At 58.2% G+C, this 27396-nt stretch overlaps 9 protein-coding genes across 9 annotated transcripts; 4 read left to right on the top strand and 5 right to left on the bottom strand.

Moving 5' to 3' along the window:
* Positions 1–19: 19 nt before the first annotated feature.
* Positions 20–5186, bottom strand: K437DRAFT_224309 (phospholipid-translocating P-type ATPase; the record flags this gene model as incomplete). Its single annotated transcript, XM_013387683.1, has 3 exons — positions 20–1711; positions 1794–4786; positions 4877–5186. The coding sequence occupies 3 exons, from the start codon at positions 5184–5186 to the stop codon at positions 20–22; spliced, it is 4995 nt and encodes a 1664-aa protein (XP_013243137.1).
* A 1944-nt stretch (positions 5187–7130) lies between these two features.
* K437DRAFT_122709 (uncharacterized protein) lies at positions 7131–8819 on the top strand. Its single transcript, XM_013387684.1, has 4 exons — positions 7131–7526; positions 7597–7664; positions 7889–8027; positions 8116–8819. Exons 1-4 carry the CDS (start codon positions 7233–7235, stop codon positions 8638–8640), a joined length of 1026 nt encoding a protein of 341 aa, XP_013243138.1. The 5' UTR covers positions 7131–7232; the 3' UTR covers positions 8641–8819.
* Positions 8820–9545, top strand: K437DRAFT_122821 (uncharacterized protein). Its single transcript, XM_013387685.1, has one exon. It carries the CDS (start codon positions 8998–9000, stop codon positions 9367–9369), a length of 372 nt encoding a protein of 123 aa, XP_013243139.1. The 5' UTR covers positions 8820–8997; the 3' UTR covers positions 9370–9545.
* K437DRAFT_256621 (uncharacterized protein) lies at positions 9212–10429 on the bottom strand. Its single transcript, XM_013387686.1, has 4 exons — positions 10370–10429; positions 9889–10271; positions 9685–9817; positions 9212–9596 (listed from the first exon to the last, which is right to left on the bottom strand). The coding sequence occupies exons 1-4, from the start codon at positions 10373–10375 to the stop codon at positions 9531–9533; spliced, it is 588 nt and encodes a 195-aa protein (XP_013243140.1). The 5' UTR covers positions 10376–10429; the 3' UTR covers positions 9212–9530.
* Positions 10430–11019: 590 nt separating this feature from the next.
* Positions 11020–14948, bottom strand: K437DRAFT_256623 (uncharacterized protein). The gene is made up of 3 exons (XM_013387687.1): positions 14199–14948; positions 11712–14110; positions 11020–11643 (listed from the first exon to the last, which is right to left on the bottom strand). The coding sequence occupies exons 1-3, from the start codon at positions 14919–14921 to the stop codon at positions 11124–11126; spliced, it is 3642 nt and encodes a 1213-aa protein (XP_013243141.1). The 5' UTR covers positions 14922–14948; the 3' UTR covers positions 11020–11123.
* A 419-nt stretch (positions 14949–15367) lies between these two features.
* K437DRAFT_256625 (putative PFY1-profilin) lies at positions 15368–16599 on the bottom strand. The gene is made up of 5 exons (XM_013387688.1): positions 16352–16599; positions 16161–16242; positions 15894–16058; positions 15656–15758; positions 15368–15563 (listed from the first exon to the last, which is right to left on the bottom strand). Coding segments are annotated over exons 1-5 (381 nt in total). The 5' UTR covers positions 16354–16599; the 3' UTR covers positions 15368–15534.
* A 200-nt stretch (positions 16600–16799) lies between these two features.
* On the top strand, positions 16800–18293 carry K437DRAFT_256626 (putative TPI1-triose-phosphate isomerase). Its single transcript, XM_013387689.1, has 7 exons — positions 16800–16939; positions 17057–17155; positions 17283–17408; positions 17492–17738; positions 17817–17854; positions 17924–18073; positions 18165–18293. The coding sequence occupies exons 1-7, from the start codon at positions 16924–16926 to the stop codon at positions 18248–18250; spliced, it is 762 nt and encodes a 253-aa protein (XP_013243143.1). The 5' UTR covers positions 16800–16923; the 3' UTR covers positions 18251–18293.
* Positions 18197–20289, bottom strand: K437DRAFT_235925 (thiolase). The gene is made up of 6 exons (XM_013387690.1): positions 20187–20289; positions 20050–20080; positions 19883–19924; positions 19623–19760; positions 19136–19556; positions 18197–19051 (listed from the first exon to the last, which is right to left on the bottom strand). The coding sequence occupies exons 2-6, from the start codon at positions 20070–20072 to the stop codon at positions 18497–18499; spliced, it is 1179 nt and encodes a 392-aa protein (XP_013243144.1). The 5' UTR covers positions 20073–20080; positions 20187–20289; the 3' UTR covers positions 18197–18496.
* A 1826-nt stretch (positions 20290–22115) lies between these two features.
* K437DRAFT_122977 (DUF1212-domain-containing protein) lies at positions 22116–27154 on the top strand. The gene is made up of 5 exons (XM_013387691.1): positions 22116–22151; positions 22226–25434; positions 25527–26771; positions 26852–26945; positions 27033–27154. Exons 2-5 carry the CDS (start codon positions 22360–22362, stop codon positions 27035–27037), a joined length of 4419 nt encoding a protein of 1472 aa, XP_013243145.1. The 5' UTR covers positions 22116–22151; positions 22226–22359; the 3' UTR covers positions 27038–27154.
* Positions 27155–27396: the final 242 nt, after the last annotated feature.

Genomic DNA, 27396 nt, shown 5'->3' on the forward strand with positions numbered 1-27396 from the left:
CCCTAGCTCTGGAGCCGCATCATTGCCGAACGCCTGTAGTTCCCGAGGGCTCTTGGGAAGGTGGAGAAAATTCATCCTCCGCGGAGACGAGACTATCATCTTGAGCCGTTCCATACGAGAACTGCGATGTATCAGCGGTATGTTGCCGTGAGTGGAGAGAGCCACTCCGCGCCAGCTGTTCAGCAGTGGACCACGAAACGGGTGATTGTGTAAAACCCCCGTACGCTGATGGGCCCGTCGGTAGGGACATAAAGCTTGTCGGAAAGCGCGCAGCCGGTGATGTTGTCACCCCATCTGTATGCGCGGTCGAGCCTGCTGCTGTCGGAGATGATGGCTGGATGTGCTCTTGAGGCGTGTCCCCTTGCTGCTCTTCTGGCTCGTAGATGATCTCCTCTTGCAAATGTGAGAACGATCTCCGCAGCTGCGCCGCTTCAATGTCATGACCATGTCCACTGTCTGCCATTTGCTGGCGCTCCGGCTCCGGCACCCGCTCTGCCGCCGCCGCCTCTTCCTCTTCTTCGTGCTTTTGCTCGACAGTTGACAAGCGTTTTCGCCTGAGCGTCTTCTTGATCGAGACAGGGAGCAGCTTGTCACGGATGGATAAGCGGCGATGCGCCTTCTTCTGTGGCTTGGGCGACAAGTCTTCTGCGCTGAAGTTGTAGCCACGATTCGGTCGTGCTTCGCCCGTGAGCATGTCAAAGTGGGTGCTGCTCGCGCGACTCTGAATTGGCCGCAAAGCGTGCGTCTCGTGCACCCCGTCTGTATCGGATGCAACGGAAGCGTTGCGACTGTGGGTAGGCAGTGGGATGATGTACTCCTCTGTAGGGTGACGCCCAGGCATGTACGGATCGCGGACAAAGTCGTGCTTATTATCGACCTTGTGGACGTACCGCAGAATGTCGATGTCCGTCGGGAGGTAATTCGTCCGATATAGCATCCACAGGTACCGAGGAAGAAGCGAGGCCACCATGCAGAGAGGTCCCGAGAACCAGAAGTATGCTGATCGGTAGAGAAGGTAGTTATTGCCCCATGAGTAGGTCCAAATCATGTCTGGATTGAAGGCGGCATAGATGGGGGCGAAGACGAAGAAGAGGGCCGGTCCAAACCAGACGGCCGCAAAGATCCACCACGTCCATGCTCGAGCGGCCAATCCGGTAAACAGATTGGCAATGAGGACCGACGCGATGGCCATGGCGGTAGTCCACTCATACAGGTCGATCGAGTAGCCGTCGGTGCGTGGGGTGGTCGTGTCATACATGTACGCGTAAAAGAAGTAGAGCACCGCCGACTGCCACAGCCCGTCGAGCATGTAGATCAGGAAGAGCCTGAGGCCAAAGTAGCTGCCTTTACGACTACGCTTGTAGAGCTCTGGCACCTCCATGAGGACACGATCGTCGATGTTGCGATCAAAAACGCCAACACCGATGACGGCGGCGAGTGTCCAGAAGGCGTTCCAGAGAAGCAGGTAGACGTAATCGAGGGCTTGCGTTGTGGACCAGGCGCAGTGAATCTGGAACCAGAAGAGATAGCCAATATTGATGATCTCCTTGTAGAAGAAGTTGACGATCATGGTGCCGTTGCGGTAGTATGACCAGTGGCCGTGCACGAGCAACAGCCGCTTGAGGAAGCGGAACTGTGCGATGGCATAATCTGAAGAGTTGACGGCCTGAAGACCCTCCTCGCCTGCGATACCGACACCGACGTGGGCAGCCTGCACAGCATCAAAATCAAATCACATGCAGTAGTGGTCAGTCGCTGATCATCGACAGCAGCTCGGCAATGCCGACACGCACCTGGATCATGGACACGTCATTGGCACCATCGCCGATTGCGAGGGTCATGACGCCAAGGCCGTCCTTGATGAGCCTGACGATGAGAGCCTTCTGGAGGGGACTGACACGGCAGCAGAGGACGGCCTTGCACTGTGTGGAGATGCGCAGGAGGAGGTCCTTGCTGAAGTCCTCCGCGAGCGCATGGCCGAGGGCCGTGCCGTCGATGACAAGCGCATAGCCGCCCGAGCGCTCGCCGTTTCCCTCGCCGACCAGCGAGTTGGCGCTGACGGTCGAGTTGCGGGCATGGCGACGCAGGTTGGGCCGCTCGCTGTCGTCGGGCTGTCCCTCAAAGTCCCAGTCGGGTGGCTGGTGCGCCATCTGTTGCAGCGTCTCTTCGCCGCCAAAGAATTGCTCCACGGCCTTACGCAGCTGCTCGTACGCCGAGTTGGGCTCGCCGTATCCGCCGCCGCGGACGACGATCAGGTTCATGTCCTTGGCGAGCAGCATAGTCGAGTAGCCGATGGCGATCGCAGTCTCGAGCTTGTCACCCGTCGCGACCCAGACGTTAATGCCAGCTCGCTTGAGGTCAGCAATGGTCTCTGGCACGCCGTCCTGCAGCCTGTCCTCGATCGCTGTCGCGCCGAGCAGGACGTAATCGCGCTCGAGCGCGCTGGCGAGCTCCTCCATGCGCTCCTCACGCCGTTCGAGCGCGACGCTGGCCTCCTGGTACTCGACGGCCCATGCCTCGTAGGCATCCAGGGCGAGCTCCTTGTACGCGAGGCAGAGCGTGCGCAAGCCCTTGTTGGCAAACTCCTCGAGCGCGTCGTCCGTCTTGTCTTTTCGCTCGTCCTGGCCGGGGGCGCAGCGCTCAAAGATGACGCTGTCGGCGCCCTTGGCGAGGAGAAGAATCTGCTTGTCGGAGAGCCGGCGGACGATGACGCCCATGCGCTTGCGTGCCGAGCTGAACTCGAGCACAGTGATCAGCTCATACTGCTCCGGCTCGACCGAGTCGGGGGTCTGGAGGCTGAGGACGTTGCGCTCTTTGTTGAGGAAGACGAAGCCGGCCTCAGCCGCAGCCTGGACGAGCGCCTGCTCGTCTGGGCTTTGCGCCTTGTACACGATTTGCCCCTTCTCGTCCTCCTCGGTCAGTGCCGTGTGGCACAGAGCGAGGGTTCGGAAGAATAGACCGAGCGCCTTGGCCTGCTCGCTCCTGCTGTCCTTGAGGTGCGCAGCAAGCTTGGCGTCCGCGAACGGCGGAATATCGTGATTGGCTGGCTTGACGCGCTTGCGGCCGCCGCCGCTGCTGCTGCCGTTGTTGTTGCTGCCGCTGCTACCGCTCATCTTGCCGAACCCGGCCGAGCTGGCCGAGTCGCTTTCCTTTTCCATCGCGGAGAGCGCCGCCGCAGACGCCTTCTCAAACAAGCGCGCAGCAGCGGGCTTATCGCCTCCTCCGAACGGCTCGTCGCCGCTGTACGTCTCGCTGGCGATGTGGCACTCGCGGAAGATCATGAGGTTCTGTGTGAGCGTGCCGGTCTTATCGGAAAAGATGTACTGGATCTGACCAAGGTCGTCGGAGAGGTTCCAGGAGCGGGCGGTGGTCCTACGCTTGGTCTTTTCGTAGTAGATATCGTAGTCGTCAAAAATGAAGTAGGCCTGGATCGTGCGGACAGCTTCGATGGAGATGTATAATGAGATGGGGACGATGTTCTGGAACGTGATCAGCCCGTTGCCGAACGTGACGAGCCCGTTTAGACGCGGGTTGTCGTTGCTGTATATCGCACGGAACTCCCAGTAGGCCGAGCGGTCGAAGTAGTAGACCTCCAGCAGCGAATCGACGATCGCGCAGATGATGCAGACGATGGCTAGGATGGAGAGGTTGACGTACACCATCGGGTTCATCTGGCGCTCGACCTTGCTGCGCTTTGATGGTGTGTTGCCCGAGTTGGCAATGATCTTCGTGTCGACGCCGGTGAGAAGGACCATGCCGATGACCCATTTGGTGTTACGCAGGTTGCAGCCACGCAGGAGGATCTCGTTGAGTGTGACGGGGCACTTGAGCGGCAGGCCGTCGCGGCCGAAGCGGTCGGTGATGACGATGCTCCCGTTAAGACGGTACATGTTCGTGTCCTGTGGCTCGACGTCGACTCGCAGGTTGGCGTGCGCACACTCGTCCGCCGTGCGCAGGTGCGCCAGCTCGGGTACGGCGTGGCGGCTCTTGAGGTTGGTCTCGCCGTCAAGGTTCTTGGTCTCGATGAAGCAAGTGTCCTCCTCCTCGCTCGTCGCGCAGATAAGAATGTCCGCGGGAATCGGGTCGTTGTTCTCGAGCAGAACAAAGTCGCCGACGGCGAGGTCCTCCCAGTTCTTGCGCTTCCAGCGTGCAGCCTTCTTGCTCCAGTACTCCCGCTCCTGCTCCTCGGTCATCGGCTTGCCGCGGCGCATCATGCGCCCGTCTGGGCCGGCTTCGTACTCGCTCTCGAACGCGGACTGCGCGCGAGAGGTGGTGCGCCGGATCCGATAGCGCTCGGACGCGATGCTGCGCCCGTCGATGTTAGACTCGGCGCGCGAGATGATTGGCGCCAGCGGAGCGCCGCCGCCGCCAGGGGCCCCCACCATGCCCCCGCCCCCCATCGCGACGGCCGCGTCGGTGCCGTTGTCGTCGTTTGTTTGCTGCGAGGCGAGACTGAGTCTGCTCTCGCTCGCCCATCCGTCGGCGCCGCCCACACCGGCAATGCGCTTGCTCTGCCTATTCTTGCCGCCGAGGTAGTTGAAGTAGAAGGACGTCCAGGTGGAAGTCAGGCTGCGTGCTTTGCCTTCCATCACATTCGGGTTGGTCCAGCCGCCGCCGACTAGCGCCTTGACGCGGAGACGGTTGATTTGCCGGTCAGACTGGTGCCGCTTGACGTCCTCGTACCCGTCCTTCAAGGCTGTGATGGCCAGAACGGCGAGCAGGGGAAGCATGGCGATACCTGGCGAGATGGTCTGGAATTTGGGGAAGAACTGCAGAATGACGAGCACTGCACGTGGAGTTGGAGCAATGACGTGATAAGCCACCAAATCAAAGCAAGCAGCTCACTATTCCACACCCAGCCGAAGGGTGTACTCACGCAGGAAGAAAAGATTGGCCACACGCCGGAATTGCTCGAGCAGGTTCTTGAAGATGAAGTTGTACAGCGTGTACTTGGCAGTGAGGACCTGGTTACATGCAAACTGCCACTCGGGCTTGATCCTGCCGTTCTTGGCTTGAAACGCCTCGGCAGGTAGGGGCTCGTTGAAATAGACGCTCCGAGCGCAGGGCGGGGGGCGCTTCTTACGAAACGCTGTCTCGGGGTCGAGATCGATCTCCTTGATCCTGCGCCATAGCGCTGCGAGACCATGGCGCGGCGACGGGTTAACGGCGGCAGCTGCGTCGGCCATGTTTCCCCCGTGGCGCGGGCCAGTGTCGATGCCAGTGGCATGCTGCTGTTTTGGTTCTTGGTTGGAAGGAGCAGAGGAAGGCGAGGGGGCGCTGCTGGTCTTGGCTGCCAGTGTGGTGGTGGTGGTAGTGCCGCCGTCGCGCTCCAACGCTGGCGAGGCCGCCGCCGCCGCGTTGGCCTTCTTACCACTGCCGATGCCGAAGACCATCTCCCCTTGTCCGTACCCTTTGCCGCCAGCGATGCCTTACCCTGTGCTCCTCTTCTGGTTCAGCCTGGGCCAAGATGTATCGGCTGGGGAGCAAGGTGTGTGAGTGAGCTTGTAAAGAAGATGGGGCGCCTGTCACTCCAATCGCGGCCCCAGTTGAGTCTTTGCTTGTACACTGCCTTCAGGCCACAGCAGAGTCTCGATTACTATATGTTACACTACTGCGCACCAGCGCCTGCCCACCACGCGCCGGCCCGTCTTGGCTTTTAGTTTCAACCCTCTGGCGACGCGGCGCTGTAGCAGCCGATTTCTTTCTTTCTTTTCTTGTACGCGCGTTCTGCAATTCATGCAGCTGCTCGGCACTGTGCACAGCACAGTGCCATGCTTGGTAGCGCCCGTCCGGTACATGTCCAGCCCAGCAAGCACCCATACTCCACAGTCAAGAGTGCGGTAAATTAGATAGGCTCTCGCGGTACAAACCATATTGTCACCATTCGGATCGCCGCCAAGGCTGGCTTTGCCAATGTGTGACAAGCTCGTAGAATACAACGCAAACGCGCTCGTAGAAAGATTCACTTGGCCTATCGCCGAAAACACTTTCTGACCCCTATGGCTGTTTTCTTGTGTGTTTTGTTATTTGGCAACGTGTATATATCTGGACCCGGGGATTAAAAGTGAGGAGAAAAGTGCGCGTTCCGCGGCGAGCGCGACGGTTAAGAGGATTCAAACTCCCCTCACCGGGTGGGGGGGGGCTCTGGGGCTCTCTTGCATAGTTGGAAGGAGTGGCATCTGCAGGAGCTTGGTCTCCGCATGTGGCCAACGTCTGCTATACCTTCCTTCGCATGGGTAAAGAAGAGGCCAGTACTCTTTTCCAAGCCAACAAGTTGAACAGACAGTGAACGGTACGACGCGTCCAGTAGCTCATCGTCTCTTCTGGCCCGCCCTGAGCTGGAGAAGAACATTTCCTTCGTTCGGCGCACATGCTGGGGCAACGCGCGTATAGTAAGGAGCATACAACAGACAGCCTGTAGAATGCAGAAACTAGTACCTCAACTACGTGCCGATACTGCAGCGGAAACAGGCGAGACCGATAGCCCCCTCCCTCCACATCTCACACTGGAGATAGCATCCGGCCTCTTCGCAAGCACGGAGAGGAGCTCAGTATTGCACTTGCTTTCACCTCATAAATCAAATGCTATGTAGTAGTCAGACCCGATCTCTGAGTAGGGAGAGGATGGCATTGCCAGCGTCTACTTGGGGACACTGCAATCGAACGCACCTGGGGATGTATAGCAGCTTCGAGCCTGTGGTACATAGTCGATAACGCTCCGGTCCCGCAAAACCCGTTGTGTCGCAGGCACCAACGGGGCGGCTCCGCAGCGTGTTGCCAGGGGTATAGTGCACGGGTACCAAGGGATGATTGACCTTCGACCAAAAAAGCGTTTGATTAGTAAGATGCCCTATTCGAAGAAAGTTTCAACCCCGCGACCTCGATTCGTTCGATGCAATGGTACTCCTCTCGGCCCGTATCAATGGATCCTTCGCAGCGGACAGCGACATGGCACTCAGTGCGCACAGCTTTGCAGTTTCGACGCCATACTTCACCGACGCATAGTGCTTACAGCGCAGCGGACTTAGCGACTGGCGGTCGACTGGGACGCCCGGCCCGTCGGCCGTTCCGGTAACTATTTCAAGCCGTTTGCCTATCGCAGCTTTCAAGGCCGGTCGACATTCGCGGCATGCACGGCGGTCCTCCCGGTGGCTTCGGTGGCCACGGATACTTTGCAGGCCCGATGACGGGCATGGGCGGCGGCCTCCGCGGTCCGCCCGGTTGCGGTGGCTATGGTGGCGACATGGACTGGCGCACACTTCGCGATGATCCAAGCAGCTTCGCCGACCTCCAAGGTGCGGGTGGTCACGGTGGATTTGGTGGTGCAAGCAGCGTCATGGGCGGTGCGCGGAGTGGGCTTAGACTTCGCGGGGACGGCATCAATGGCCTTGACGGCCCCGTCGTGGTGCACTGCACTCACCAGGTCATGGCGGTTTTGGCGGCGGCGGACGAGGAGGTCCCAGATGTGGTATGCCTCGCGCAGGCTTCCCGAATCGCAGAGCGCCAGCCCAGGGTTGCCGCCGCTGGTGAGCGTTTGTACCGCTGCCTCACAATCTGCGACGCCTTCAACATGGGACTGGAATCATTCCCCCGCAGGGCAAGTTACCCGAGAGCTCGACACCATTGCGGATCCCATACCAAACTGGCAGCCGAGCATTCATGAGGCGTGTTGCGAACCGTGAAAATGTAGTCTCTGGGCATATTTGGCGCTGAGATATCGATCCCACATCACACCCAGGTCCGTTGCGATTTCTCAATGCCGCACCTGGAGAGGAGACGGCCGAGCAGCTGGGGGAAAATGCTTGGATGCGACGCACGATAAGAATATTTCTTTTCTGCCACAGGAGGCCTACGGACGTCGCTAATTGAGACTGTTTCTATGATACAGCTCGGAGAGGCGTGGGTTACTTGGGATCGAACTCCAAGACCAAGACATTGAACATGCCCACTTGGAAAGGTCTATGCTTGCGGCCATTGCCGAGACAGCACTCAGCGTAACAGCCTGGTTGCTTCTATCAGACAATCAGGTGCATCTTCCGCAAGACTGTTGCGTCAAGGTCAAGAGAGATTTTGCTCAACATGTGCGTCTTTGGCATCTGCTTTCTTCCCTACCAGAAAGACATTATCGTCCAAGTCACCACAAGATCTCAAACAACGATCGCTCGTTTCGTCATAAATCCAAACCACCAACGCGTGGAGGTGAATGCCCCCGTCGCTGGCGCCAAGATCATGACGCGTGGCGTCGCGGCGGGCTTCACAGCCGCGCGCGACTCGTTTACTGAGCTCATGGCAAAGCGACACGAAGAGTCTCTGCGCAAGTGCGAGGCAAAGCAGGCTCGTAAGCAGCTGCGCGAGGAGATCAAGTGTATGCGGCGGAAGAATCTTCTCAATGGCGGAGAGGACAGCAAGCCAAGGATGAGGAGCTCAAACGGTGCGATCGAACGCTTCAGCGCCAGGAGGCTGCCTGGTATCCTGAGGAAGGAGGAAAAGACGCAGAAGGAGAGAATGAAGAGGGTGAAGCGCATGGTAAAAGACGCCAAGAGTCCCGAGCGATCACCCCTTGTCATTTTGTCCAGAGTCCAATCTCAGCATCCTCCTCCGCATCGCTCGCACTGCGTAATTTGCCTCCACCTCCGCTGACGCTGACGCAAGGCTGGGAATACCGAGCTATGCCCATGATGAGCAAGGACGCTTCGCACTCGCAGAACGGCGCTGTGGTCGCCGTGTAGTCCCTCGATACATCTCGCAGCGGCCTAGTAGAAGATGTGGGGAGGACGAAATCAGCCGCGACGACGTTGTTCTCGCCATGGCCTGGCTTGCTCCTGACCAGCACGGTGGTCGTCGCATCTGGTAGCGATGGTGACATACGCGCCAAAGCCGACGCGATTGCTGCACTCACTGACGGAGATGAGGGCACAATCGGCCTGGGGCAGCTGCGTGTATACGCCAAAGGTAAAGATTCTGCAACGTTGGCGGTGGCGTCAAGATCATCTGTGAATGCACCGGATAGCTCGACGGGCGCATCGCCTCCAGCTCCAGCACCTAAGAGTGCATCTAGGCCGCAGACAGCCGCAGGTGCGACGCCTTCTGCCCATATGCCAGCAACGCCTGTGTGGGCACCGACGCAGACGCCGCCACCCGCACCGGCATCGACACCAGCCCCCCAAACAGCCCCTTCAGCTCCGGCAGCACGAACGCGTACGCCGATGGCGCCAGCCTCGCATCCCTCGTTCTCAAGAGCAGCAGCATTCCCGTCAGCGCCCAGCGCCAGTGAGCGATCCCACTGCTCCCCCGCCATTCGGCACTGCCATAGCCACGACGGAGAAGATGACAAAAAAGTGCGGATTCGGCAAGTTCTTAGGCAGATGAGATCAGGCTAAAGGAAAGCGGAGGAAAGCCTTGGTGGCTTGTGATGAAAAATTGTCACTTTTTTGTGTACTACATTGTTTATTTGAATCCCGAACTAGAGCTGTCAGCTCCTCCCGTGTCCAATTGAATCTCGAATGAACGGTTCTACTGTTCAAGTTTCCTTACAAGAACTTGCTGGCAAGTGACGCCAGACCACCGCTGTTGCCGCCGCCGATCATGCTCGAAAGCTGCAGTAGAATGAAGGGACGAGTCGTGAGCATCTGGATTCAGATAAAAGCATGAGGAAAATGTTCTGGGCCCACAATTGATTCTCACCTGATTTTTCATCATCAGCTTCATGGCCATCTGACCGGCCTGCTGGACCGCGTCATTCTTGCTACCCTGTGCGAGGCCCTGACCTTGCTTTTGGTCGAAGAATTGGGCTGCTTGAGACATGGCCATACCGATCCTTGATTTGTGCGATAATTCAGTGTGTCAGCCCTGGCTCTCCTTCCAGGAAAACTGAGGGAAGAAACTCACAACTGGCTCTGCATGTTGCCGCCGCCCTGCTGGCTGCCACTGTTGCCCAGGAAGCTCTTGATGGCGCTGAGCGCGGCAGCGTTGCCGATTTCGCCAGAGCCAACGTTGTTGTCGCTGTTGACGACCTGGTCATGGTGCTGCATCAGCTGGTCGTCCGACGGGTCGTCGTCCGATGGCCGGATGTTGCCTTGCTGCTGCTGCGTCTGCAAGTGCGATGCAATCTGCGAGAACATGGACGAATCCTGCGGGTTGTTGTTCTGCTGCGCGTGGTTGCTTGCTGCAGAGACGAGCGAACCGAGGTCACCGAGGTCAAAGCCGCCGTTGCCGCTACCCTTCTGACCAGCCTGGTTGCCCAGGAATCCCGAAGCAGCGTTGATGAGGTTCTGCAAGGACGAATAGAAGGCTGACGGTCAGCACCTATCACAGCTGCTCCGGCACGCACCGCTCCTGGCAATAAGGTGAGCGCGCCGATCAAACCTACCTCCATGATGACAAGCAGTCCGTTCTACTGGGGGCGTGAGATATCTGTACGAGGGGAGCTGGGATCGGAGGAAGTCGATTCAACCGCGATGAGATGAGCTGGAATGATTGGCGGTCGATAGATGAAGACTTGGCAGTGCAGGAAGAGTGCGTGGCTTGCATCTGAGAAGATGGCTGGGCGGGGTGGGTGGCTCGTGCGCACATGCACCCACAAGGAAGAGAGCATCAAGACTGGGCTGATGCCTGGTGGATGTCATGGAATCTTAATTCCGAATTCCGGTTTCCGCGACGCCTCATCTCGTCTTCTGATGATCAGGAAAGTGGTGCTGAGCGAGCTGAGCGCTGAGAACGCCTATCCCCTTCGACAAGGTTGGAAGAGCTTGATGGGTCAACATTGACATGGGACATAGAGGAAGTCACCTGAATGAATCACCCCAACGGTGCATAACCTAGTGCGCACCCTGGTTTTCACAAAGCACTATAGGGACAGGCGGGGCTGATGGGCCAGTCCTCCTTGGCGAGAACACGTCCTTGACCGTGGATTCCGTAAGCTCGTGCATGGAGTCGAATGTTTTCCGAATCATCATCTTTCATCATGAAAAGCTGTTCAGGATGACAAGATCGTGGCAAGCCAGAGTAGGAGAGGGGGACGCGTACAGGTAAACGCTATTATATACTACACACAGCGGCACCGTCCCGACGGGTAACAAAAAAGCGCCCATGCTACGTGACACCGATAAAAATCCGGATCTGGTTCACAGGTTGGCGCGCGAGCCATCGGCAGCAAACTCGGTCCATGTCTTGACCGGCACCGCCGCCTTGGAAGGCGCCAGATTGGACTTGAGCAGCACCGCGTCGTCCACCACCTGTGTCTTGACACCCGGCGCCGAAGGGATGACAACCTGCTGCGAATGCGCCGGATGCTGCTTGGCCAGCTCGGCGACCTTCGCGCAGACCTGCTCAACGAGCGGCGCATTGTCCGCGCCGATCGTCTCGCGCACATACTCGGTGACGCTCTCGACGCTCAATGCCTGAGCCTTGAGCGCCTCCACATCGCCCTCCTCGGCGCCGAACTTGAGCAGTTCCGGCATGAGAGCATCGACCGCCACTGCACTCAGCAGCGTCGGCTTCACCTGCGAGCGCAGGTTAACCGTCAGCTTCGAGCGCGTCACGCTCGAGTGGTGAATGTAGCGCATAAAGAAGTCGACAATGTCCTGCTTCGTCAGCTCGCGCAGCGCAGCGACGTCCGTTTCACGTTGCAAAAAGTCGTAGTACCTGGGGAATAGACTCGGCGTGTCAGTCGGCGAGGGTGAAAAAGGGAGAAAGAACTTGCAACAACGCACCTAGAATGGATATGGTACCAGAAGCGCGAAGCCTCCTCTCCGAGATTCTTGACGACCTCCAGACGCGACTGGATGAGCGACTCTTTGTGCGCGTTGAACTCGTCCTGCGTCATCTTGTCCAGGACATTCTTCAAGTAGTCGAAGAACACATCGATGCGCGACTCGACGTGTGCCACATCGCGCTCGGACTGCACCAGCACGCGGAAGCCGCACTGGCCAACCATCTTGCGCGCGCTGCTGAAGACGAGATAGCCGAGCTGCTCCTTCGTGCGCAGCTGGTCGAAGCACGGCTCGCTGGCGATTTGCGCAAACAGCAAGAGGCGCGTACGCAAAGACACATCCATCGGGTCGCCCACTTGGCAGTAGTATTCGATGGACGAGTTCACGTTCTCCGTGTGCGCCACCTCCTTCGACCAGCTCAGGCTCGTGGCCGGCGGCAGCACGAGCGAGCGATGAGAGACGAGCTCCGCGGGCGCCAGAGCCTTCGGCTTGAGGATCGACTCTGCCATGTCTTTGAGCTTAATGGCATCCTCGCGCTGCAGGTTGCCGTGCGCGAGCATCTCGATGTGCAGCCGGCCTAGCAGTTCGGGGATGAAGCGCTGCACATCCTCCGCTGTCAAGCCATCGAGCTCGGCGAGCTTCTCCTCGGCAGTCCACATGCGTTCCATGAGCAGGTAGGTCGTGTAGTAGTTGGCGTGCTGATAGGGTGCCTCCAGCTGGAAATTCTGGTAGCTGCGCGTGACTTGGTCTTTGAGGATTTCGAATCGCTTCTTGTCGACTTGGAACGATGCGACCGCCTCGAGGATGTACTTGCACAGCACAGCGAGCTTGTCGTTGTACCCGTCCACAGCGAGGCCGATGCCGTCTGTATGACTCTCGATATTGTAACCGAGACCAGCAAGCTCGGCGTCGTAAGAGTACTCGGTGAGCGCGTCCTTGACCAATTCGACAAATAGACGCGCCTTGACAGCATTGTTCGGCGTTGCATCGATAAGCGGGCTGCGCAAAAGCATAAACACGTTCGCCTTCGGCAGCCAGAACCGGTCGTCCTTCTTGTGCCACAGCCGGGTGGTTGGTGAATTGAGGAGCATGACAGGCTGCTTGCTTGGCGTCAGCTTGTCCGCCTGTTCCTTGCCCGGCACCTCAAAGTTCTTCGGGATGAAGCTGTTCGGTCCGGGTAACGCCAAGTCCTCCGCATTCGGCTGCTGGAATTCAAGCAGCTTGTCCGGCAACTGCATCAGCTTGTACTCTGTCCCATACCACTTCTCCTTGCTGTCCCAGCTCTGCGTCCCATCCGGCATCTGCTGAGCAGCGACAAACACGCGGCACTTGGTCGGCGTGAGCTGCTTGAGCAGATCCTTGATGAGGTCGACGTTAAAGTCGCGCGTGAGGTACGGTCCAGAGAGGATCCACTCGCGTGGATAGTTGATCTGCATCTGTCCCGCCAGCTGCGACGCATACGACGCGGGTGGCGATTTTTCCTTAAAGCGGAAGTTGAGCTCGCTCAACTGCTGCACCTCCTTAAATGCCCACTCCTGAAGCGAGCTGCCGTCTCGCAGGAGCTCAATGTACTTGAAAATCGAGGCGATGACATCATCGTAATGCGCTAGGCCCTCAGTGGTGAGGTCTACCGAAATCTTGAAGAACTCGAACCCGTTCGCGCCGTCGGCCGCTCCGGCAGACAGGCGATTGGACCAGCCTTTGTTCTTGAGGTGCGACAGAATCGATCCCTGGCCCTCGTGACCGATGAAGTGTGAGAGGAACTGTGCAGGTTTGGTCCGGAAGTACGGCACTTGATCCGGGATGGGAAACATGACGTGCAGCAATCGAATGTCCTTGACAGAGCGGAAGAAGACCTGCGTCTGCAGTTGCTCTGGGCTGAATGGCGACGAGGGGAACTCGGGAGGTGCGATGCCTTTGTTCTTGACACCCGAGAATTTGCTTATAGCCATATTTGTCAGCGTATCCAGGTCCTCCCTGCCGATTACGACAAGCTTCATGACGTTTGCCGAATAGTAGCGGTCGTGGAACTTGAGCAGCTCGTCCCGCACGCTCTTGCCTTTGGACCGGGGCGCGTCCCAAAGCGTCTTCAGGTTGCCCGTGCCGAATTTGGAGTACGGGTGTGACGGGTCGCTCAAGCTCTTCTCCAACTGGAAGCTGCGCCATGCGTCGCTTTGCAAGTTCTTCTTGTGCTCCGAGTCGACTGCTCGGACCTCGCGCTCTGCGCAGCTCGGATCAAAGAGCGGCTCCAGGAAGAATTGGGCGAAGCGGTCGAGCGCGCCTTCGAGATGGGCATGGCCGACATCGAAGAAATAACATGTGTTGTCGAGAGCGGTGAATGCGTTCGAGCTCCCCGAGTGATTGTTGAGAAATTCCGAGTATTCGTTCTCCCGGGGATACTAACAGACGAGAGGAGGGCACAGAAAACAACGTCAGCATACTGCGCGAGATGAACTGCGCCGGGACGACCTTCGTGTCGCGACATACCTTCTTCGTCCCCAAAAAGAGCATGTGCTCGCAATAATGCGCAAGGCCCGCCACATCTTCTGGATCTGAGAGGTGGCCTACCTTAATGTCCATCGCGGCGCTCGCCTTGTCCGTCTTTGGGTCGTGGATGAGCAGTGCTTCTAGTCCATTCGCCAGAGTGATGAGTCTGTAGGATTGGTCGTCTAATGCTGGCTTCTCGAGATCTTTGGAGAACACAGCGTACTGCGCCCCTTGAGAAGACGAGGATTGGATTTGATACCCGGAAGGAAGAGCGTCGAGGAAGCTCGAGGCGGGGGTTGCCGAGTTCGCGGCAATGGATGCCAGCTGCCTCGTCCCCTCTACGGTAGGTGTTCGGGAGTTGGGACACGCCATCTTCAACGAAGAGGAAGAGGGAAGGGTCCTAACGCTGGAAATTGATTTGCTGAAAACACGTGAGACGGCAGGCGAAGAGGCCAGGTTTGCGACGGGTCGCAATGTATACGGGGACGCTGCTCGGGGCGGGGAGGAGACCAAGCGCGCTGCTGCCCTCGCTGATGACACAGGTGATTTAGGCAGCATAGGTGACGCGATCACCCGAGTTGCAACAAGTGCTCTATGCTCGTCTGCGCCACTGGACGATGGAGTCCAAGTGTACTTTTCGAGGTATGACGGCTGGGCGGTGGACCTTGGTTGTGGTAGTGGAGTTCCGGAGAGCAACAGCAAAAGGAGAAACTCTGCAAGCATTTATTGACGTGAGAGGTGAGCAATGAGTAGCTCAGCATACAGGCCCTCTCAAATCAACAAGAGCTTCGCAGAGGTGACGAGTCGAGGACCTCCTGGAACAAGCAAAGGTTCTTTCCTCTGGGCGTGTTCCGCTTTGAAGATCCACTTGTGCCTGGCCGCTCGGCCCGCCACGACACCACCTTGGACTCACATAAACAGTTACACGTTTAGGTCAGGGGGCTATGACTGCGACGAGAGACAGCTCATCACCATTGCAAGATGCGAAATGCAACAAAGGGTAGAGACTACTATGGGTACTGGTGAGTGACAAGAGAGCTTCAAAGCAGTCTATTCGCCTTTTAGTTATAGGCTGCTGCCTCGTTCTAACACGACTGATATTTGAGACCAGTGATCGAGTAACTACGTGATCCTTGCACGCTGTACTTCGCCGAAGAAATCACCTTCTCTTCACGCATAATCTTCATTCGAAGCTCATGTGCGTCAACATGCCCACGTCACATGGATTCTTTTTTTTCCGCTTTCTCTGGCTCTGAAACCAAGACGCATTTACTTTCGCTTCTGCTGCTTCTATTACACACGTGGCGGACAGCAGGACGTCTTTAAGGACTCCACCTTAGAAGCCTGCGGAGATGAGGTAGTCGCCTGCGATTGAAATGAAAGTGAAAGCAGACGAATTCGTTCGATGAGCGTGCGGACAAGCGCAGAAAGTCCCTACAGAACCGCTTTTGACTCACCGAGTGATTCAACGACTTTGTTCGCTTCGCCGGGTACGATGGGACTGAGGTAAACGCAGACCAGAACACATTGTGCGGTCTTGACGCAGACGATTCCGTCAGCCTGTGAAGGCGTTTGGCACAGAGTCCAAAGTTTGGAGAGGTGGCGAGATGAGAGAGGGAGGAAAAGGAAAAGTGAGCAGACGCGACCCTGGAGCCGAGCGGCTAGGAGAAAACAGGAGCACATGCGTGCACGCACCCCTTGTTTCCCGTACACGCTCCTCCCATCGGCCTTGAGGCAGAAGTACTTGCGACCGGCGGCCCTGATCCCGTTCGCCTGCGCCGTGTCCGGCGCGTCAAACGTGCTGACAATCGTCCTTTGTTCTTCTGGCGTCAGTGCAAAGCCGGACGATGTTGCCCAAACCTAAGGAAGGAATCGCAATTGAAAATGGCATGATCGGCGTTTGCCGCTTCTTCAGATGCGGACAGGCTCGGCATAGTCATGTGCACCAAATGCGCTACTCACCCCGCCCTTGAGCCCGAGGATCGCCGCGTGCGACACGCGGCCGCTGCCAAGCAGGTTCGTGTCTACGTACGTTTGCCAAGACCTTGAACAGAAGAGACAGCAGTTTGAGTAAGAGTCCCAATCACCTGACCGGTCCACAATAAATAGTTTCCCGCTGTCCAGAGTAAGAGGGATAGCGAGGGGCGGCTCACATTGTGTATGTTCCTCTTTCAACTCGGTGCGATTCTTCCAGCTGCCCTGCGTGATCCGTTAGCCGGGTGGTTTGCAACTTGCAGAACTGCTGCGCTACAAGGATCACTGCTCGTGCGACGCTTCACTTACAACGAATGCGCCTGAGCTCCGTTTTGGGCGTTGTCGTCGTGGTGGTCGTAAGGCTTGAGTGCGTTCGTCCAGGATGTCAAAGCATGTGAATCGGGAAGTCCCCCTACAACGGGCGTGGGCTTTGGCCTCATGCTACAGATCACCCTTCTGGCCCCGCCGCCCCGGCCCCCAATCGGAACCGTGCGGAGAGCATGCTGCACTGCGCCGCGTGGGTGCTGTGAATCAAACATTTCCGCCCTTCAGGAAACCAACAGACTTCAGATTTCGCTCCAAGGCGCACGCACAGGCCAACAGTCACTTCTCTTCCGTCGCCGTCTATATAACCTTGCCTCCAAAAACCTGGTAATTCTTGCTGCTCTTCTGAGACGATCATATTCATTCTCATCGCCTGCAGAAGCAAAGTCCTTTCCTACCCTGAGCATCCCGAAGGAACACTGCCATAATGTCGTCGCCAAGAGGTACGTCCGATTCTCCGCCGGGGGACCGGTGGGCGATCACCACCCTCGTGACGCTCGACTCCTCGTGACGCTGATCTCTGATCACCATTCCACTGACTATTTCGCCTGCTTGTCCAGGTCTGTTCGTGGGAGGAAACTGGAAGATGAACGGAACGCTCGATTCGAGCAAGAAGCTCATCGACCACCTCATCGCGTCCAAACTCGATGAGAGCACTGGTGCGTAGCGCATTTGTCTATGGAAGGTTCAGTCCATCTTGCCCAGGCTCTGTTGAGCGATACGCATGAGACAAGCAGAAGATGGGCACATTATGTTCACCAACTGATGGTGATAGTTTGCATACAGAGATCGTTGTCGCTCCTCCGTTCATCCACCTGCTGCAGGTCAAGGACTACCTCCAGGCTTCGTCGCACCCGAACATCAAAGTTAGCGCACAGAATGCCTACCACAAGAGCTCCGGTGCCTTCACCGGTGCGTGAATTTGCCTCCGCTGTCTGCTGCCCGAGAAGATCTTCGACTAACTCCCTGCGGCTCATATTCATTCCTGGTGACAGGTGAGGTTTCCGTCGACCAGCTGGTCGACGCCCAGGTCCCCTGGGTCATCATCGGCCACTCGGAGCGCCGCACGCTCTTTGGCGAGGCAGACCACAATGTTGCAGAGAAAACCAAGGCGGCGCTCGAAGCTGGCCTCAGCGTCATCCTCTGCATCGGAGAGACGCTCGAGCAGCGCGAGAAGGACGAGACCGTCTCTGTCGTCACGAGGCAGCTTAACGCTGTTGAGCAGGAGGTCAAGGACTGGAGGTGCGTGCCCTTCTCCTTACCGGCGCACATGTTTGCGTGACCCTCTCACACTCCTTTCGTTCTTTACTCCATCTCCAGCAAGATCGTCGTCGCATATGAGCCGGTGTGGGCTATTGGTGGGCAATAGCGTCTCGGCCTTTCCTTTTCCGATCGTCAGTACTGACTGACGAAACTTTGCACATCAGGCACGGGTAAAGTCGCTACATCACAGCAAGCGCAAGAAGTGCACTCCGAAATCCGCAAGTGGGCCGCGAGCAAGCTTGGCCAGTCTGTCGCCAACAAGCTGCGCATCATCTACGGCGGTAGCGTCGCTGCCAAGAACTGCAAGGAGCTCTGTGAGTGTCCTCTTGCTCGGAGGCCGGAGAGCCGCGCCTTGCGTGGTCCAGGCGCTAACCACATTTACACCATTTGCTTCTTTCGCCGCAGCTACTCAAGCGGACATTGACGGTTTCCTCGTCGGCGGTGCCTCGCTCAAGCCAGAGTTCGTGGACATTGTCAACGCACGCCTCTAGTTCTATCCTGTATCTCTGAAGGGTGGAATGACATGGGACGATCGATGAATGGCCTGAACTTCCTCTTGTGCATGGGCTAATACTTTCCTCAGGACACTCGTCTAGTACTATGCGCGTGGCCCGCTACAAAACGAACTCCAGCTTGTGCGAAAAGTCTCACATTCGCGCAATACGTCCCATCCGCGGCGTTCTCCTTGCGTGCATCTCGCTCCCGCGGGGGAAGAGTCGTGCGCGACACCTGCCAGCTCAGCTACGCTCCAGCACGATCGCGACGGCCTGCCCGCCCCCGATGCATGCGGCACCAACGGCGTACCTCTTCTCGAGGCGTTGCAGGTTGTGCGTAAGGTTGTTGATGATGCGCGCGCCGGACGCGCCGAGCGGGTGGCCAAGCGCAATGGCGCCGCCAAAGAGATTCGTCTTGTCGTTCGGCAGGCCCAGCTCCTTTTGCACAGAGAGGAATTGCGCTGCAAAGGCCTCGTTGACGTCGAATAGGTCGATATCGTCCATGCTGAGGTCAGCGCGCTGGAGTGCCAGCTTGATCGCATCGACAGGCCCGATGCCCATGATGCTCGGCTCGCACGCCGTTACGCCGTACGAGACGACACGCGCGAGCGGCGTGATGCCGAAGCGCTTTATCGCCTCCTCCGAAACAACCACGTTCGCCGCCGCGCCGTCGCAAATCCCAGATGCGTTTCCCGCCGTCACTGTACCGTCCTTCTTGAAGACTGATGGGAGCTTGGCGAGCGTCTCGACCGTCGTCTTGCTGCGCGGGTGTTCGTCCACCAAGAAGGTTTCGGTGCCCTGTAAGCATAAGAGCAAAATATCAGTCAGGTAAGCCAAAGCGCCGAGAAAGGAGAGAAGGGCGCGGACGCATGCGATGCCCACATTTTTAGACTTGATCTCGACAGGAGAAATCTCTTGCGCGAAAGCGCCATCCTCGTTGGCCTTCTGCCAGCGTTGCTGCGACTGCAGTGCGTACTGGTCGCACTGCTCGCGCGTGATGCCGTACTTTTCTGCCAGGTTCTCGGCGGTGATGCCCATCGGCGTCGGCTTGGGTACCATGTCCGTCAGCGCGGCCATGAGGCTGTCGACGAGCTTGAGGTCGACACCAAACTTGCCGCCGCCGAAGCGCACGCCGTGCAGCGTGTACGGCGATAGTGACATGCTCTCTGTCCCGCCGGTCAGAACGACATGGCTGTCGCCAGCCTTGATCTCATGCATAGCGTTGACGATGCTCTGGAACCCGCTCCCGCACAGCCGGTTCACTGTCAGCGCGGGAGTCGTGACGGGAAGCCCGGCAAGATGGCTGAACAGTGAGCGAGGGTTACCATCAGCATGATACTAATAGAGGGCTTAGGGGGGGGGCACACACCCAATGTGTCGCGCCACATAAGGCCCGGTGTTATCTGACTGGCATACCATGCCGAAGATGGTCGAGTCGACCTGTACGCCCTTTGGCAGATCAGCCAGGGCGGCCTTGGCGGCGTGAGCGCCGAGCTCGGAGGCTTTCCTGTTGTTGTGGCAGTCCCACGGTACCGGATGTGCGTGAGTAAAAATGACCTCCTTCAAAAAAAACTGTGCTGGGCAGCAGTCTGCTGGCGTTCGCAGGAAATGGGAGCTGAGAGCACTCACAGGTTTCTCAACTTGCCTCCGAAGGCACCGAAGGGCGTTCGCCTGCAAAAGGAAGGAGCAGCGGCAGCAGCAGCAGCAGGCGAATGCGTCGAACGCAGGATCAGTCATCGCTCTAAATGCTGGCAGATCAGTAAGAGAGTGCCGGCTTGGTCTCGGCGCGCACGCACCTCGCAGCTGCAATGTAAGCCATTTTGAAATCTACAACAAACAGTAAGCAGCGACACGCGAAGGGGCGGGGACGAAGGGAGAGGGGCGTCAGCGTGACCAGGTGGAGGGATTGCAGCGATGCACGGCCTACTCTCACTGTTTCTAATCTGCTACCAGGTCGATGCTTCTTCTCCCTACGTTGTTGCCCTTGTAAGAAACGGAGCTGGAGAAAGGAGGACGGGTGATCGAAGAGGGTCAATTGACCCCATAGTGGAGGTAAGTTGGCCATTTCAGATTGCACGGATCTGATCAGTCTCTCTGACAACCAAGGCAGGGGGTAACGTGGGGCGATGGGCACCACAGCACTCTCCACTCTCCCACATGTTGATTGCTTTCACGCGTGGGCATGGAAAGCCGGTTTTGATGACGACCAAATTTGACAAAATAGGGTTTTGCAATCCACGCCGATTCTTTGTACCATAGGGCCATACTGACTCATGACTAACAAGCGAGGGTCATGCTCATTATGCAAGGTTGGAAAGTTTGTTGGCTTGCCGTGTGCTGTACGTATCCTTGGTCCTTGGATACTGATCAGGGCAAGTTATGAGCCATTGATCAGCACGACCAGCGCTTCTATCCAGTGGAAAAGACGCGGGTGCATCACGTGCATGGAATTACTTGAGCGTACAAGCTGCAACCGCTGACCTCCACGGGTCTGCGCACAGGTCACCGTTCTGATGATGTCATGCCGCGCACATTTGGTTATCCGCGGATCATGCATACCACAACGATGTCATGTCCAGGTCGAATGCACACGAGTGTTCAGTACAACCGTCCTGCAAGCGGCGAAGACGATGCGCGCGAGTACATGTCATACTTTCCGCAGGGGATCGAGTTCGCCTGAGGTGGCCAGAAAACGACATCGCAATCAAACAGCCCGCGCACATTGACACGGAAGGGGATCGTGTGCTCCCCCGATGCCTTTGCCGACTTACTCGCATGGATTGGTCAAGCATGTCGGCTCATGACCCATGCAGCTAATGCTATACGGATGATAAAGAGCCGATGTCGACGTGGTCGGTGACCAGCTGTTTGAAACCAGTGCTTGATCTCGTTCATTTAATTTTATGGCTGGGGACAACACTTCAAAGTATGTACGATCGGATAACGGCTGCTCCTTCGAGGTCAACGAAGGCAATAAGACATGTGAAGACAGCCTGCGTTCGACCACCTTATTGCCTACCTTACCTAATACGCCTGGGGTGCACGCATCATTGATCACCCTCCAGTGCAATAGCCTCAAAGGGCGCTTCCAGGCTCCAACCACAGCCTTTTCCAATAAGCTCATGCAACCGGCCAAAGCTGGCCAGAGGAAAGTACTTCCTCGGGAGGAACGATTTTTCCACGTCGATTCGCCACCATCCATGTACGCATGTTATAATGCAGATATAGACTGCGGCATGCCGGCCTAGGGGGCGGGAGCGGGCCTGGGAATACAAACATACCGGAGTTAGGTTCGGAGCTGTAGGCTGTGTGTGGGTTGTGACAACCAAAACCAGAGCGTCCTGGCTGCATAATGCATGAGATGACCTTCGCTTAGTGGCTCACCAGGGATCCTTGTCTCGTCCATTTTGCATTCCGTCTCCCGCACAGCGGGCATGAGGCAAGGGGCGCCAGGAGCGAGGAGCGACACACCGCCCAGAGCAATAGCAATAGCGAAAAAGGCACCTGATGATGATCATGCTGATGTTGATGGGCGAGAACACCCCGACCACCTCGAGCACATACGGCAAGTGGCCTCTACTGTCCTTCGTCCCAGTTTCTTTTAGGTAGCCCCGCGCAGGATCGAGGGAACTGGAACTCACTCTGACTCGATAGACAACGGGAGGTTCAGTCTGCCTCCTTCGGGCCTCCATTCCCTCTTCGACACCTTGGCAAACTGTCTTCTCTACTTATTTCGGACGACAACGCCTGCAGTCGTCTCCTCCTGGGCGTCAACTGGCAGAATACAAGCGTGAGGGTGTCCCCGAGGCCACGCCGTTCAATGAGGTCTTCACTGCTGGTGTGCGAACCGGGACGGAGAGTGCGAATGCAAAGACATCTGCCTATCTAATGCCATTTAGTGCGTTGCAAGCTTTGCTTCCAGAGGCATTGGATCGAGCCAGGCTGCTGACAGCATTGGAATGGGCTCATCAGAATACAACCGCATAGAGTCTCAGGACGTTCATAATAAGCTTCAAGTCCGCATTACTCACCCTTGCAGTGCTTCATCTCGGTGATCACAAGCAGCACGACCTACATACACCCCTGGTCACAATACTCCGCCGCCCATGTCTTCGCGTCCACCGTCGGCGGGCGGCACTACGGACCCCGCATCACGTCCGCAATGGGCATCAGTCGCGCCGGCTGGCTCACAGTCTGTGCCATTCTCCTCGTCCTTGGCGCGCGCCGGCGCCGGGGGCGACGGTGCGAGCACGCCGCCGGTGGTCCGGTCACCCGCTCCCTTGACACGGCCGAGCACGCCCATATCTGCAGGTGGGGGTGCGCTGCTGGGCGCGAGCGGAAGCAGCAGCGGGAAACCGGCGAAGGGTAGAGTGCATTGGCAGGGCACAACGAGAGGCGATGCACCGCGCAGCGCTACACGCTCGCAGTTCGCTTTTGCGCCAGCTTCTACTTCTAGCGACGCCGAGGCGGAGGGCAGCGAATTGGAGCGGGCGCACTCAGAGAGGGCTGGCGCCGGCGGTAGCGACAGCATTCAATATGCCAATGGCGATTCCAGCATCAGCATCGGCGGCTTGGAGAAGGTCGCAGCGAGCAAGTCTCAGCCGATGAGCAGCAGCGCTTCAGCGCCTGGCCAGCGGTTCCGCGTCTTGGGCGGCAGAGGGCCGGGGCCGACTGTCATGGTGCGCGGTGGTGCGCATGGGCCGATGGCTGTTTCCCAAGGTGGTGCAAGAGGCCTACCGTCGCAGCTGACTGTGCAGCGACAAGGTAGCCAAGGCGCAGGGTCGGACTCAGCTGCCCCTCCGCCTGTAGGTGACGCACCTTCTGACGTGCAGCCGCGGGGCGAAGACAAGCAGGCAACAGAGCAAGCTCAAACATGCCCTCTCCTGCGTCCGACGCCTGTGCACACGACACGCGCAACGTCCAGCAGCAGCCTGATGCGTGTGAACCATCCAGGCCCACTTATGCTCGATAAGCGGTTGTCCAATCTTTCCGGCATACCGCCAACCGAGCGTGGACCGAACGCGTTCGGCCTCCACGATGAGAGCACATCCAGCGGCACCGGTGCCGGCGGCGTCGCGGGCTTCCCGACCAACGGGCACAGATCTAGCGAGACGATGCCCAGTGGCATGCTGTCCGCTCCAGCCGTCAAGGATGCGCAGCTCGAGCTGACCCATACGCTGTCCGAGCAGTTCACCCCGCCTCCTGCGAATGGAGGGTCAGTGCCTGTCGCACCTCCCAATGCAGGAGGAGCCAGTGGGCTGGGCCTCGTCTTGAGTGGTGCAAAGAGCCTCGACGAGCGAGGACTCGACGATCGCGCGTTCCTTGAGCTGCAGCGCGAGCTCGAACGGCACGAAGCCGCGCGGAAGCAGGATGAGCATGACGCCGGCGCAGCAGCAGTCTCGCATGCGCCGCCCGCTGCTCAGGACGATGATGACGATGATGGCGACTCTGACCAAAGCAGGCGGCTGGCGCGAGACGAGGAACACTACGCGCGCCGCAGGTTCCGAGGCATGAGCGGCTACGCTAGCTCCCGCGCCACATCCGGCGCGTCGACGCCCGGTGGTTGGTCCACGGACAGCGGCAGCGGCTCGTACAACCCGGCTGCCGATTCGGACCTCGAGTATGTCGACATCGCCCCCGGTGAGGTGGACGGCATGCCGAGCCGGCGGTCAAGACTCAAGGCGGCGGCGGATGCGACGAAAGTGGCGACTGATGCTGGCGAAAGTGATACGCCTGCTAAGCGCTCATGGCTCAAGGTCCGCAAGATGCTCGTCGGAGCGAAGGGCGATTCAGATGTCGGGGACGTCGAAAAGGCTGGCCGGCCCGCCAGGGCATGCGTCGAACCCGACACGGCCGGCCCGACCAACCGCAAGAGTGTTGCAGTCGAGACAAGCAGCGGCGTGCGTGGCACTGACCGCAAACCCCGCCCGACTCGCTATGAGCGTGAAGCCGCGCGGCTCGTCCGTGCACATCTGCTCATGAGGGGCGCGGGAGTATCGACAGCAGCAGCGACAGCGGGAGTCAGGCGGCACGACGGCGAGGGCGAGTCGTCGATGCCGCCCCTGTCTTTATCGCTGGTGCGCGGGCGGAGCATCAACCGCAAGCACCTGGCGCGCGACTCGGGCGCCAGCACACCCGATGCGCTCGAGACAAGCACCAACCTCGACGCGCGGCCCGTGCAGTCCGGCGGAGTACTGGGCAACCTGCTGATGCTATACGAACAGCAGCAGCACAAGATGCACGAGGCGGACGAGTCGCGCACGCGCGTTAATTCTGAAGCAACTAGCGAGGCCAGCGCCAAGCTTGCAGCGCCGCAGGAGCAGCGCGTCGCTGACACGCGCAACGAGGAGCAACACAGATACGGATACCGGTACAATCCGCTTGGCGTCATCCGGAGGCCGTTCTCGCGCGCTGGCTCGCGCAGCGGCTCACCCGTCTCGACGCCTCGTATCCGCAAGACGCTCGCAAGCGGCAGCATGCAGCTTGTCGGCGCCGCTGCCAAAACGGTCAAAGTCGTTGCGAACGAGGCTGGCTTCGAAGATGTGATGGAGGAGCGTCCCAAGGCAGCCCGGTCCGATGCAGGCGTCATTGGCGCCCTGATCGCCACGACGGGAAACCTGATCGGCGCAGTCAGCCCGGCCAGCGCTCAGCTAGGTCCCAACCCCAACCGCTCCGGCTTTACGCTCGACCGCTACCTGCTGCCTGAGATGAATGCCAAGACGCTCAAGAGGACAGCTCAGATCATCGCGGACGCCTCTGTCCGCCCGTCCAGGAGCCGGCCAGGCACGCCAGGCTCGCGCTCCGGCGCCGCAAGCCCCATCCCGCGCATCGACAGCGGCCGCCCATCTGGCTCCGGAGGCCCCACGTCGCCCACAGGGCTCAAAAAGCGACGCGACGGCACTAGCAGCAGCGGATTCGCCTTCGGCCCTGACCAGCATCTCCCATACAAACGCAGCAGCACGTATTTTGGCGCGGCGGCGCATGCGACCGGTACAGCTCTCTCCTCCCTCAGGCCCTGGCTCACGCACTCGACTGTCAATACCCCAGTAGCCATCTCCCAGGATGGGGGTGATTACTTTGGCGTGGACCCCGGCGAGCTCGACGAAAAGGCACACAAAGCTGAATGGCAGCGCAAGCTCCGCAAGCGCGCAAAGGAGAAGCGCAGGAAGGAGGAGATCTTCGTGAGTCCGGCGTTTCGTCTCTCTTCCGGAGCTACGCGTGTGGCTTGTGCGCTCCCCGCTGACTACTGAAATCTCTCCTCGATCCCGCACAGATTACGATGCACGTCGCTGCCATCTTGCAGCGGCAGCAATTCATTCTCAAGCTCGCGCGTGCACTGATGATGTTCGGCGCCCCGACACATCGCATCGAGACGCAGATTCAGCAGACGGCGCGTGTTTTGGAGATTAACTGCCGCTGCATTTACTTCCCCAACCTGATGCTTGTCGCGTTCGGTGATGATGCTACGCACACGTCCGAAACCAAGTTCATCAAGCAGGCAGGCGTACTTGACCTGACCAAGCTGACAGACATGCACACCATCTACTGGAAAGTCATCCACGACAAGGTCGGCGTCGATGAGGCGAGCGGGCAGCTGGACGAGCTGATGCGTCGCAAGCCGCTGATCCGCAAGATCCCCATGGTCATCATCGGCGGATTTTGCTCTGCATTCATCTGCGTCGGGCCGATGGGCTTCAACGGCTCATTTGCCGATGCGCTGCTCGCTTTTCCGCTTGGCGCATTTCTCGTCTGGTGCCAGAGCATCATCACCGCCGAGCTGTACTCGAACGTGTTCGAGATCGTTTTTGCGGCAGTGAACTCGTTCATCGCATCCGCAGCTTACGGTGCGGGGCGTGGGCCGTTCTGCTACTCGGCCATCGTCTCGGGCTCAATCGTGTTGATCCTACCTGGGTTTATCGTGCTGTCCGGAGCGCTGGAGCTGCAGTCCAAGAACCTCGTCGCTGGTTCGGTGCGGCTGGTGTATGCAATCATCTACTCGCTTCTCCTGGGCTTTGGACTCTCGATCGGCGCTTCGCTCTGGACGCTCTTCAGCGGGCAAGACATGGTTGTCACGTCCGCCACTGCTTCGTGCTCGGACGTTCATGTGGACTTGTGGTACCGCCAAAAGGTCGACATATTTTGGGCTTTCCTCACGGTACCCGGGTACAGCATCTGCTTGTCGCTGCGCAACCATGCCAAGGTGACGCGCAAAGAGTTCCCCGTCATGGTCATCATCGCCATTGCAGGTTGGGCGACGAATCATTTTCTCGCGCAGCGCAAGCAGCTTGCCACTCGCCAGGACTTTACAGCCATGCTGGGCTCGCTCGTCGTCGGCCTGCTTGCAAATCTGTACGGACGAGTTTTCGACGGCAGGGCTTTCGTCGTTTCCGTACCGGGTATCTTGTACCAGCTGCCGAGCGGCTTGAGCCAAGGCGGCCTGCTTTTGTTCGCCAACAGCTCGTCGGATGCGAATTCGACCTTTAGCAATGGCTTCGCTGTCGCACAGAGTCTGGTGCAGGTGCGCGAATGTGCCGCTCGTTTTTTTCACATGCTAAGAAGTACCTGACGCCTTTTTGTTTGTCTTTGGCTTTCTCACAGGTTGCCCTTGGTCTTTCTGTCGGCTTGTTCACCGCTACTGTCATCAGCTATACGCTCGGCGGCAAAAAGTCCCGCGGTGGCGGTCTCTTTTCATGTGCGTACGGAGCTGGGAGTATGATGCTGCCACAATTGACATGGAGATTGACGAATGATTCGTGTTCCACGCCGTTCTTCTGTACAGTTTGATCGAGTTCCAGTCTGGCATCCCTAAACATCACCGCCCAGGAATCACGGACATTTCATCCTTGACCATCGCAGCCTTCTGTGCATATGCATTGCAACTCAACACCGTCACGTCGTCATCCTCATCATCCTTCACATGCATAAATAAATCTGCCCCTTCGCCTCGCCATGCAACAGCACCAACAACCGCAAGCTTGGCATATTATCTCAACCCATCCTCATCTGCACTTTATAGACTAGAATAGACAAGATGAACTGTGAATTCGCATTGCCGCTCTGTAGATAGACATACTGTAACTTATACAGAGTATATACTGCATACAGAACGCACAACCGCACTTACAGCAGCGCGCCATAAGACC

Source organism: Tilletiaria anomala (genome assembly GCF_000711695.1).
Source record: "Tilletiaria anomala UBC 951 chromosome Unknown K437scaffold_43, whole genome shotgun sequence".
In the NCBI taxonomy this organism is placed as follows: domain Eukaryota; kingdom Fungi; phylum Basidiomycota; class Exobasidiomycetes; order Georgefischeriales; family Tilletiariaceae; genus Tilletiaria; species Tilletiaria anomala.